General features: G+C 41.6%; 1 protein-coding gene across 1 annotated transcript in view; it reads left to right on the plus strand.

The window, feature by feature from the left end:
* Positions 1–12690, plus strand: part of GABRB1 (gamma-aminobutyric acid type A receptor subunit beta1) — a 339039-nt gene that overhangs the window by 305701 nt on the left and 20648 nt on the right. The window contains exon 5 of the mRNA XM_044292653.1: positions 3007–3251. Within this exon, the coding sequence (XP_044148588.1) occupies positions 3007–3251 (245 nt within the window). The remainder of the gene's footprint in view (positions 1–3006; positions 3252–12690) is intronic.

Consider the following 12690-nt stretch of genomic DNA (forward strand, 5'->3'; position numbering starts at 1 on the left):
CGCTGCAGAGCCACGCATTCCATGCTTGGCAGCCGTCAGCAGGTTGACCCAATGCGCAGTGTAGGTGATATACCTGCCCTGACCGTGCTTTGCAGACCAGGTATCAGTGGTCAGATGGACCCTTGCCCCAACACTGTATGCCAAAGATGCCATGACTTCCTTTTCAATCACTGAGTAGAGGTTTGGGATTGCCTTATTTGAAAAAAAAAAATTGTCCGGGTACCTTCCACTGTGGTGTCCCAATAGCGACAAATTTTTTGAAGGCCTCAGACTCCACCAGCTGGTATGGTAAAAGCTGGCGGGCTAAGAGTTCCGTCAAGCCAGCTGTCAGACGCTGGGCAAGGGGGTGACTCTGTGACATTGGCTTCTTACGCTCAAACATTTCCTTTACAGACACCTGACTGTGGGCAGATGAGATGGAACTGCTGAAGGTGAGAGGCGGAGTGGCAGGTGGTTGAGAGGAGGCAAGGAGGACAGCAGTGGTTGACGTGGCTGAAGATGCTGGACAGGAGGAGGATGGTGGCTTTGATCTTGTGTGCTGCTTCTATTCATCATCATGTGTTGATCCATTAGGCGTTTGTGATGTGAGATCATGTGCCTTCGCAAAGCAGTTGTACCTAGGTGGGTGTTGGATTTCCTGCGACTCAGTTTCTTTTGGCACAGGTTGCAAATGGCATCGCTGTTGTCAGAGGTAGACACACAAAAGAAATGCCACACTGCTGAGCTTTGCAATGACGGCATTCTGGTGGTGGCAACAGCATGCGTTGATTGGCGTGCTGTCTGGCTGACCCCGGGTGCCGATACATGCTGTCTGACTGTGCCACTAGCTCCTTGCGACGACCTCCCCCTGTTTCCAACTCGTCTCCTCCTTCTCTCTGTCTCCCCTTCTGAACTTCCCCCCTCTTCTTCTTCTCTTCGAGCAGGCACCAACGTGGCATCCACGGACACATCGTCATCATCAACCACTTCACTTGTATCTGACACCTCAGCAAAGGAAGCAGTAGCGGGTACAACATCATCATCACACTGTACGTCCATGTGTGTAATGCTGCCTGACTGAGACATATCCCTGTTATCTACATCCCCTGGCAATAATGGTTGCGCATCACTAATTTCATCCAACTGATGTGTAAATAACTCCTTTGAAGGATCAAGTGAAGCGGCTGTGGTGGATGTGGTTGAAGTGGTGGTGGTGGCGGCGGGCGGGCGGGAGAGTGGTAACTCGAGAGCAGGTGATCAAAGCTGAGCTGGAGGAGGATGGTGCGTCAAGGTTCTTAGCGGAAGCTGTTGAAGATTGGGTGTCCTGTGTAAGCCAGTCAACTATTTTCTCAGAATTTTTTGGGTTCTGGGTACATGGCCTCTGAACATTGGGAATTATTCCAGGGCCAGTGGAAATCACAGCACCACGACCACGACGGCCCCTGCGGGGTGGCCTGCCTCTGCCTGTCATTTTTCTTTTTGATAAGTGGTACTATGCGTGCAAGGTACTGTGCCACCCTATATAAGTGGTGGGCAGTGGGCACAGTACAGTCTGTGTGGGCCTGACACACACGGGCTTGCAAATGTGATCATATCACAGAAAAATTTTAATATTTTTTTTCTTTATTTGCAAGGTATTTGAGTGAATGACACCCTGTAACGGTATGAGTGGAGGCCTAGCCAGTGGCCACAATACAGTCTGTGTGGGCCTGACACACACACGGGCTTGCAAATGTGATTATATCACAGAAAAATGTTAAATATAATTTTTTTTATTTGCAAGGTATTTGAGTGAATGACACCCTGTAATGGTATGAGTGGAGGCCTAGCCACTGGCCACAATACAGTCTGTGTGGGCCTGACACACACGGGCTTGCAAATGTGATTATATCACATAAAAATTTAAAATGGATTTTTTTTTATCTGCAAGGTATTTGAGTGAATGACACCCTGTAACGGTATGAGTGGAGGCCTAGCCACTAGCCAGTGGCCACAATACAGTCTGTGTGGGCCTGACACACACGGGCTTGCAATTTGCAAATGTGATTATATCACATAAAAATGTAAAATGTAACTTTTTTTTATCTGCAAGGTATTTGAGTGAATGACACCCTGTAACGGTATGAGTGGAGGCCTAGCCACTAGACTGTGGCCACAATACAGTCTGTGTGGGCCTGACACACACAGGCTTGCAAATGTGATTATATCACAGAAAATTTTTAAATATAATTTTTTTTATCTGCAAGGTATTTTCTGTCACACCCTGTATGAATGGTGTGCACACAGTGCTGTCTGTGGCTGAGCCTGCGGCCTCTCACACACGGGCAGCCAGGCAACTGCAACATATATATATGTTAACACTGCCCTAGCTAACGCTTTCCCTATTGAATCAGCAGAAGCAGCACTGTCCCTCCTCTCACTTTTAATGCAGCTTCCGAATGAATCTAAAATGGATGCTGTCCGGGAGGTGGGAGGGTCTGGGAGGGAGGGTCTGCTGCTGATTGGCTGGAATGTGTCTGCTGACTGTGAGGTACAGGGTCAAAGTTTACTCAATGATGATGTATAGGGGCAGACCGAACATCGCACATGTTCGCCCGCCGCGGCGAACGCGAACAAGCTATGTTTGCCGGGAACGAATAGTTCAGGACATCACTAGTGATGTCTATACATTCCAGACTTCAGGCTGTAATTGACTGCAAAGGATTTGCAACCAAGTATTAAAAAGTGAAAGTGTGATTTATGATTATTATTCTGTCCCATTACTTTTGGTCCCGTAACACTTGGGAGGCACATATGCAAACTGTTGTAATTCCTACACCGTTCACCTGATTTGGATGGAAATACTCTCAAATTAAAGCTGACAGTCTGCAGTTAAAGCACATCTTGTTCGTTTCATTTCAAATCCATTGTGGTGGTGTATAGAGCCAGAAATGTTAGAATTGTGTCGATGTCCCAATATTTATGGACCTGACTGTATATGAATTTATTTTACATATGTGTAAATCTGATTACAAACTTGTCTTACAGGAATAACCACTGTACTGACAATGACCACTATCAGTACACATCTCAGAGAGACCCTGCCAAAGATCCCTTATGTCAAAGCTATAGACATCTATTTGATGGGATGTTTCGTATTTGTATTCTTGGCATTGCTAGAATATGCTTTTGTGAACTACATCTTCTTTGGAAAAGGTCCCCAACTCCAGAAGAAAGCAGCAGAGAAAGCAGAGAAAGCAAGTAATGAAAAACACAAAGTGGAAATGAATAAAGTTCAGGTAATCAGAAATCAAACAAGTTTATATGGTTTGTGGTGCTCAATGAATAGTGAAACAAGGTTTTAGATGTGCTATTAGATGAAAAATATTTTAAAAATTATTATTATTATTAACTTATTAGTGATCAGCCTGTTTTGGACATTAGTGACCAAGCTTTTTTTTTTTTTTTCATTAACACATTTCAAAAGCTATAACTTTTTTTATTTTTCTGTCTATGCAGCCCTATGCAATTTACAATTCAGAGTACTGGAAAAGGAAATCAGATATTACAGAGTTACAAGCGAAGCAACAATTCAAACAAGTGGTTGAAGACCCTACTCGCAAGAGCTTACAATCTATGAGAAGTTAGGGGTGACCCAAAAAATAAAATAAAATTGGAAACTACACAGAAAGTTGCATGAGCAAGTGATTCAGCCAGAATCTGTGTAAGGAAGGAGAGTGGAAATAATGTAAAAGAGGGGGAAAAAAATGCAAGGAGATAGTGTTCTTGAGGGAACGTGATAGGCCTGCCCCCCAAAAATATTTTTGGGGCAAACTTAAATCTGTGGATGTGGGGAATTAATCTGATTGTCAAGGGTAAAGTATTTCAGAGAAATGGTGCAGCACAAGCAAAGTCGTGGAGATAGGAGCGGGAGGTTTGGATTATGGAGGAAGTTAGTCCTAGGTCACTGGAGGAACACAGAGTACAGGCAGGTGATGGACGGAGAAGAGGGAGGAAATATAGAACAGTGGATAGATTTGTGGATGAAAGTGATCCATTTAAATAGTATTTTATACTGCAGGGATCAGCAACGTTCGGCACTCCAGCTGCTGTGAAACTACAACTCCCAGCATACACCCTTACGCAGTAGTTTTTGTAACTCCCATAGAAGTGAAAGGAGGATTCTGGGAGTTGTAGTCTCAGAACAGCTGGAGTGGCGGAGGTTGCTGATCCCTGTTATAGTGTATGGGCAACCAGTGCAGTGACTGGCACAGCATAGGGACAGTGGTGCATTGTTTGGAAAGAAAAATGAGCCTGGTTGCTGAATTCAGAATAGAAACGAGAGAGGAGAATTTGTACATTTATACTGTAACTACTATAACTTGCTATCTCATTTGTGTATAAAAATGTGTCAATGTTACTGGGAGAATACTTAAAGGCGTTCTCCGCTTTCTAAAATATTTTTTTGTTAGAAGGGTACCTGAAAGAGGACTTGATCACAGGGTGTTCTGCTGCTGGTGTCCCCAGGAATTAAGTGTAATCTGTAGGGAAGGTTTCCAATTCTTCTGTAGAGCCCCTGCATGCAAAATAAAGCATTACATGATGCCCTTTTAAAGTATCTAACCCTTCATTCAAAGCACAGAAGGTAGAGATGGTTCTCAGAACAATTTGCACCATCCGCTTGCATCAGCTCTGCATTTTCAGCATGCAGAGTACAGTTTCATAGTAAGCATATAGGATCCCTACTCCGCTTGCTGCCGAAAATGAGCAGAGCCGATGCAAGCAGAAGGTGCTGCATCTTCCATGTTTTGCATAAAGGTTTAACTACCTTTTAAAAATATCAACAGTGTATAGATCTAGAGACAGAGAAACACCTTGTAGTTGCCCTCGACTCTATCTAATTGATGGAGGAGGCAAATGAGAGACCATCCTCTACTTCTAGTATAAATTTGGTAAACTAGACAAGCCCTTTGAGCAAGAATAGGGGCTATGGGAATGTTGTTTGCAACAACATACCTATAACATTTGTATTTTGCATCTATGTAATAAAATGTCATAGCCATTATATGTTACATTTATGGAGGATGGCTTCACGAGCTGTGCACATGAAGGAATTGGCGAAACAGCACCATTCTCCGAGTGCACAGTATATTCTTAAACTAATTGTTTTTCTATGTGTTAATGACTTTTGCCTTTGATTTTACCTTTTCACGTTTATCTCTGACTCTAATCAGTAGTGATTATGCATGCATTTGTTCCATTTGAGCACATTTAAGATAAGTGTTTTATGCAGGTGCATCCTTGGCTCTGCATTTTTTTTGTCTCATCTGCAATTATTACTGTGTAGGTGTAAAGATTTATGAGATAAATGTTTCTTTTGAGCTCTGACAGCAATTAGCGTCTTCCCATCCACACAGCCATTGGCAGGACATGAAAAATGACAAACAAACCCAATAAAATAGAACCTGCATGGGCATCTTTCAGCAAGATCAACCCTATTAAACCATGCACAATGCCTGGTAGGGCTTATCCTGCTGATTAGAAACATACCTTTCTTCCCAGAATCCATTGCTGAAATTTAGGAGAAACAAGTGTTTAAAAAAGAGGAAATTATGGCTTAAGTGTGTCAATAAATTTGGCACATCTTCCTGCAGTCTATGCCAGCTATGAGCTGGTATAGATGTGAGCCATAATTTATGCCATTTCCTGCTGTAAATTATAGTAAATCTGTCATGCCATCGCTGACCATGCCCCTCCTGCTGAACCATGACCCTTTTTCTTGCCAATTTTGAAAAGAATAAAAAGTCTCAAATCATGGCACAAATATGACATATAGCATAATTTGTGACTTTTGTGCACTGTGCCTTAATAAACCTACCCTACTGTACATAAAACCACACTCAGGCCACCTTCATGCAGTTTCAGTGTGTTATTTTGTTTTTTCAGGTTTTTTTTGCAACACTTTGGTGGCTAGTTTATATTTATGATATTTTTAGAGTATGGGGCATTTTGAGAAGAAATAGTTGTGGACCCAAAAATGCACCAAAAAGAAGAAAAAAAGGCACAAACAAAACAGCATGGGAGTGTACATAGTTTTTGGTATAAATTGTACCAAAATGTGGCACAATTTGGCGCACAAAAGTTTAAAGAGATTATCTGTGCCTAGCCCAACAGAAGGGGGAAAGGTGGCTTAACAGAAAAAGTGTAAGCCAACGAATAGTTGGTATAAAGTTAGAGATAAGCATCTGTCCCTGCACTAAATTTATCATCCATTTATTACAGTGTCGCCTTACTTGCCTCAGATTACAACACTGGCAGATACAAAGTATATGGCTGAGGGCGCCTCTACACGTGACCTCACAGATTTTGTGGCAGAAAATTCAGCAACTGAAAATCAGTTCTATTCACGTTAATGAAGCTTTCAGAAATCCATGTGCTTTGCTGCCCCATTTAAATGAATGGAACTGAATTTCAGTCGTAGAATTTTCTGCCACAAAATCTGTGAAGGCACCCTTAGGCCTCTTGCCCACGATGCCCTCCAAGATATATGGTCTGTGAGCGGGCCATATGTCCCGGAGTGGCATTGATCATGTGCACCGGAGCACACAGCATCATAGATTACAACTAGATGGTGTTGTTTCTGAAGAAACCACAGGATGTTGGCTTGAAAACGCTAGAGCCCCAGGGGCACGGCGGGTGAGATTGCTTAACAAAGCACAAGCAGCCTCCACGGCTATAGGCCGAAGAAGTGTGCAAAGTTTCAAAATTGTACTCCTAAAACTGTGGGAGGAGTAGCACTCTATTGAAAATCAATGTGAGAACGGCAGCATTTTTAGTTTTTTCCATTTAAATCAATCAAAAAAATCTGATTGGCTGTTTTGGGCTCCATCCACTTTATAAATTTGAATTCCAGTCACCCATTGACCGACTGTACCAAGTTTGAAGACCCTGCCATTAACAGTGTAAGAATGGCAGCAATTTAAATATTCCCATTGAATAGCAATAGGTAATATTTGATTGGCTGTTTTAAGCTCCACCCAGTTTTCCTAATTTGAACGCCAGTCACCCAGTCATGGTCTGTGCCAAGTTTGGGGCCTCTGGCTTTAAAACTGTGAGAATGGCAGTATTTGAAAGTTTTACATTGAAGTCAATAGGTGAAATCTGATTGGCTGTTTTAGGCTCTACCCACTTTTCCTAAATTTTGACTGCAGTCACCCAGTGAGCAATTGTGCTAAGTTTAGGAGACTTGGCATTTAAACTGTTATAATAGCAGCAGTTTTTTTTTTCATTAAGGTCAATGGCTGAAATCTGATTGGCTGTTGTTGCCCCGTCCCTTTTTTCCTAATTGTGAACCACAGTCACCCAGTGACTAACACATTAAGGTTTAGGAATTATGGCACTTTTTCTAACCTTGCAGTGGAAACACCCAATAATGTGAGAATGGCAGCATTTTTTATTTTTCCCATTTAAATCAATCAAAGAAATCTGATTAGTTGTTTTTGGCCCCGCCTAGTTTTCTGAATTTTAATCCCAGTCCTCCAGTGATCAAGTGTGCCAGGTTTGAGAAGTCTGCCATTAAGAGACTAAGAGCATCTACAGTTTTACATTTTCCCATTTAAACAAATGGCTGAAATTTTATTGGCCGTTGTAGACTCCGCCCACTTTTTATACATTTTAACCCTAGTCACCCAGTGACCCACGGTACCAAGTTTAGGTACTCTGGCTTAAATACTGTGAGAATGACAGCAATTTAAATTTTTTCATTGAAGCGAATAGGTTGTTTGTGGCCCTGCTTACTTTTTAGAGTCCCTGAAATGTGAGAGAAATTTTCAGGTTGACACCATGACTAAATGACCCAAATTTGGTGAGTTTATCTTCAAAGCTGTACAAGTGGCAAAAATTTACAATTTTCCAATGAAAGTCTATGACAAAAAGTGGGGTCTTCGGGGGGTTGCCCTAGGGGCACAGAGGGTGGGATCGGTTAACAAAGCACAAGCAACCTATTCGGGTATGTGCCGAACAAGTGTGCAAAGTTTGGTAATTGTACTCCTAGAAATGTGGGAGGAGTAGCGTATAGAAAATAGCGAAATTTTCATTGGCCGTTGCTAACTCTGTCCACTTTGGGTGTCCATTCAAAATTTACCCTTTTATTCAGTTTGACACCAACAATATGTGGTCCAAATTTGGGGAGTCAAATTCAATGGCAAAAAAGGGGTCTTTGGTGGTCCGCCACAGGGGCCCAGAGGTTGGGATTGTTTATTAAAGCACAAGCAACTTATGGAATGTTTGGCGTTTGTAACCCCAAAACTGTAGGAGCAGTAGCATATAGAAAAAGGGGGGCGGAGAAGAATAATAAAATGGAATAATAAGCTAAACATTCAAATAATAGGATGTTACAGAATAACAGGATGTTACAGAAGAACAGGATGTTACAGAATAACAGGAGGTTACAGAAGAACAGGATGTTACAGAATAACAGGATGGTACTGAATAACAGGATGTTGCAGAATAACAGGAGGTTACAGAAGAACAGGAACATAATGATGCTGTGCACGTCGGGCCGCCTACGGGACTATTGTCCTGCACTCATAAGATCAAATGAGTGCGGGACAATAGCCCCGCTGGCGGCCTGGCGGCCGCAGCATCATTGTTATCTATGATCAATGCCACTCTGAGAAATATGGCCCGCTCACAGACCATATATCTCGGAGGGCATACGGTCGTGTGCAAGAGGCCTTAGGAACACCTGCTACCACAATTGTTCCTCCTCTATTCAGTCCTGTTGATTAAAAGCAGCAAATACTTGATTGCACAAGGCAATATTCTGCCAATAATTACACAATCTGCTGACAAACGAGCTGTTCATTCGTCAGCTGATCGGCTGCACAATTACATGGGCCAGTTATCAGGAATGACCATTCCTATCAACACTTGTTCCTGATAATTGGAAAGAATATCAGGCAATGCAATGCGTCCTTAAATGTGTCCCACAGTTGATAGTGGATTTTGCATTTCACTTTTAACTTGCATGTAACATCTGGACACAACATTTTTTGGGGGAAAATGCATAAAAATGGTAGTGTACTCAACTTCCCATAGCAGCTTTCCTGTTCTTTCAAACTACTGTCATTGAGAACAAGCTCATACATTTACAAAAGCCCTGGGCTGATAAAAGTGATGGTAGGAATTATTCTTAAAGGTATATTCTCATCACAGACAATGGGGCATATTGCTAGGATATGCACCCATTGTCTGATAGGTGCGGGTTCCACCTCTGGGACCCGCACCTACAACGAGAACGGAGCGGGGAGAGCTGGGGTCCATCCACCACCAAGCGCTGCTCTCCGCTGATCCCATAGAAGTGAATGGGAGCGCACCGCGCACGTGCGGCCCCTGCTCCCATTCATTTCTATGGGGCTGACGGAGATAGTCGAGCCATCGCTCAGCTATTTTTGGCGGCTCCATAGAAATAAATGGAGGGAAGCTGAGCATGCACAGTGTGCCCTCCGTTCATTTCCTCGCTCCGTTCACATTGTAGGTGCGGGTACCAGTAGTGGTACCTGCACCTATCAGACAATGGGGACATATCCTAGCGATATGCCGCTATTGTATGTGATAGGAATACCCCTTTAAGGGATGAACAAAGCCAAATGTGTAAAGATTGAAGCATTCATTAGTTGCCTTGTATATTAAAGGGGTTATCCCATGACTAATGTAAAAAATGAAAATCAAACGTCATATAGTACATGGCAATCTCCTTCTAACAAAGCTAGAACCAGCCCTGTACCTCACATGGATCCAGAGATCTCCACATTCATTGCTCTGCTAGATGTATATCAAGCGGACATCACAAATACTATAACATTTTTATGGTCTTGCAGTAAGTATAAATGCACACAATGGCACTTCATAGTATTTATTTTTTGCTACTGTCTAACTTTAGATATCCTTCTCTATAAGAAAAAGGTGCAATGTCCCATTGCATTCAGTCACTTTCTTGATAAATAGCCCCATAATAGATTTCATTTGCTCCCCTAATTCCCCTTTAGTGTCCAATGTCCAGATATAAGGGTTTCCTTAATGAACCTGGCAACAATTCCATCCCAGGTAAGGCTGGGCATGAATCCACTGCTTCAATATGCTTCATTTAGCAGCCAGCAATATGAACATGTCAATAATATTTGAATCTGGGGCCCCCAAAGTTCCACAAGGTACAACCTGAGGTCTTCTCTAAGTCTACCACCATTATCTGCTACAGAAATGCAGAAACATTGTTTTAGAAGCTAATCCCAGAAGCCATGATATAAAGACATTTTGGGGATTCTCTTGTATATCCAGAAAAATCAAAAGCAGGTTGTATACACAGATCTCATATGGCCAAATAACAAAACTTGGTATACCCTCTACTCAGTTTTATGACATTGGAGGAAGATCTCTATGTTGGAAAAGGTATGGCAGGTGCTTTTTAAATATGTAATATACACAATATATATTTATACACCAGACAACTGGCATTACATTGATAAATCTCCTTCACACAGCTGTAAATGCTGTACATTATAAAATTGACTGCCTGCAGCCACCACTAGAGGGAGTGCAAAGTAGTGTGCATAGCTATCATTGAACTTAATAAAAGATGTAAAAATCTCTATGCAATGAACTCCTCTGAGTGGAAACTGGTGGAAAATGCAGTGGATTTAGAAGAAGTTCAGCTCCAGGTTCCTCCCCCCCTGGGCTTTATAGCAGTCATGTGGTCTGTCTCCATGGTAGGCACGCCACTAATCAAAAACATAATCGGACAGATATACTAATAGTGTCCCACTTTGAACGGTTTAAAAATATGAATCACAGTCTTAATATTACCCAAATTTATAAATATGGCTCATAGACCTTTGTAAATGTGAAGTATCATAAATCCTGCACCAGATTTATGCTAGAATTCCATTCCAAAAATTTGGCGCACAGATCTGCATGTAGACCACACCCCTTTAGGCAAAAAAAAATCCTTGTCCCTTTTCCATTAAGTCACAATCCCTTGTCAGGTGTAAAATGCATACAAAAGAGTGTAAAATGTACAAATGTGGTGCATTTACAATATAAGTATGTTCTATGTATGAGACAGGACACCGCTTCTTTCCAGACCTAGTTCTATTTTAATAACTAGCACTCTTTAATAGGCTTTTTGTATTGTGAATGCAGGAAGTAAATTAGTCTGGTGGACTATAACACTTATTCAATTGGCTTTATCTACTTCCATAAATTGCAGATCAGGAGTAGAATACTTTGCAGATCAGGAGTAAAATACTTCAGAGGAGTAGAATACTTCAACCTTAGTGTTGTCCCAGTCATTGACAAAAACAGATGGCCAGACAAGGTGCAAGAGTTAAAAAAGGTCTCACTGATTACCAGTGCCCTGGGTCCACTGGCAAACTCACTTCTCCTTCGCTTCTGGTCCCCATTGGTTCCCCATACCATCAACACACAACGTCTCTGCTGCCAGCCAATCAACAGATTCAACAGTGGCAGCAATCATGTACCGTGCCTGTACATATCACCATTGAGGCCACTGATTTGCTGGCAGCAGTGAGATTTGTGTAGACAGCACATCACACTCCCCGTCCAGCAGGGATCAGAAATGGAAGAGAAGGAAGCTTTGATGGTAGATATGACTTTTTTAACTCTTGCACCCTATTTGGCCATCTGAAAAGGGGTTTCTGGTCTTCAAGGAACCCCTTTTATTAATTCTGTTTTTTCATACTAATCTCTGTAAGCTACACGTATTTATGCCAAGCATTAATATAAAATATTGAGTTAGACACTAATTTATTTAAAAGTTATTTTAAAAGTGTTTTAGACACCGGTCTCAATAATACCTGTGCTGGCGGTGGATCGGCAGAAGTTATGTACAAGCACCGGCCTCTACATAACTTTGGCGTATCGAACACTGGTCTAAATCTACGCCAGCAAGGTGTAGATTTAGCACAACAAAGCACTGATTTAGCACATTTTCTATGTCTAAAACCGGTGTAGAAAATGATAAATGAGCCCCTTTTTTTAGGCCGGGTGTGATCGGGGAAAATTAGCCGATTTGCGACACATATACGCTACAATATTTCATTTAGTAAATAGACCCCTATCTGGTCCTTCAGTGGCAAATTTCTACGATTACTGTATCTTACAATTCAGTACATTTTGTAGCCAACATTAATTCTCAATCTCTTGTGTAAATTCAGCCTTCAACTCATTGTCCTTCTATCCATCTCTATTATTTTCTGCTGACTATTTTAAAATCAATGTAGTATTTATTAGACAAAATATCACCTTCACCTACTCGATATGTGTTTCCTGCCAAGAAAATAACAGGGTACTAGGAAATATTACACTACTTTTCTCAGTTTCGGAATAGTTCAGCTCTCTGACTTACAATCTAAATGACTACAGTGAACAAATCAATCTATATAAAAGTACCAAAGAACATTTTTAATACAAATGATAAAGTAAAAACACACCCCAGAGGGCTCTGAATTAAACATAAAACAGAAAAAGCAGTCCGACAGTTCCTACCCTGATCTCCTTCTTTCCTTTGATCCTATTTTGTCACATATTGTAATAAAAAATATGTAATGCAAGCACCTTTATCACCATCACAATTTTTCATTTTTAGTCTTAGAAGTGGGTGGGTTTAATTTGCATTAAAGGGGTTCTACAGGAATTAAGAAAATGAATATTTAT

The sequence above is a fragment of the Bufo gargarizans genome, chromosome 1, assembly GCF_014858855.1.
Source record: "Bufo gargarizans isolate SCDJY-AF-19 chromosome 1, ASM1485885v1, whole genome shotgun sequence".
NCBI lineage: Eukaryota > Metazoa > Chordata > Amphibia > Anura > Bufonidae > Bufo > Bufo gargarizans.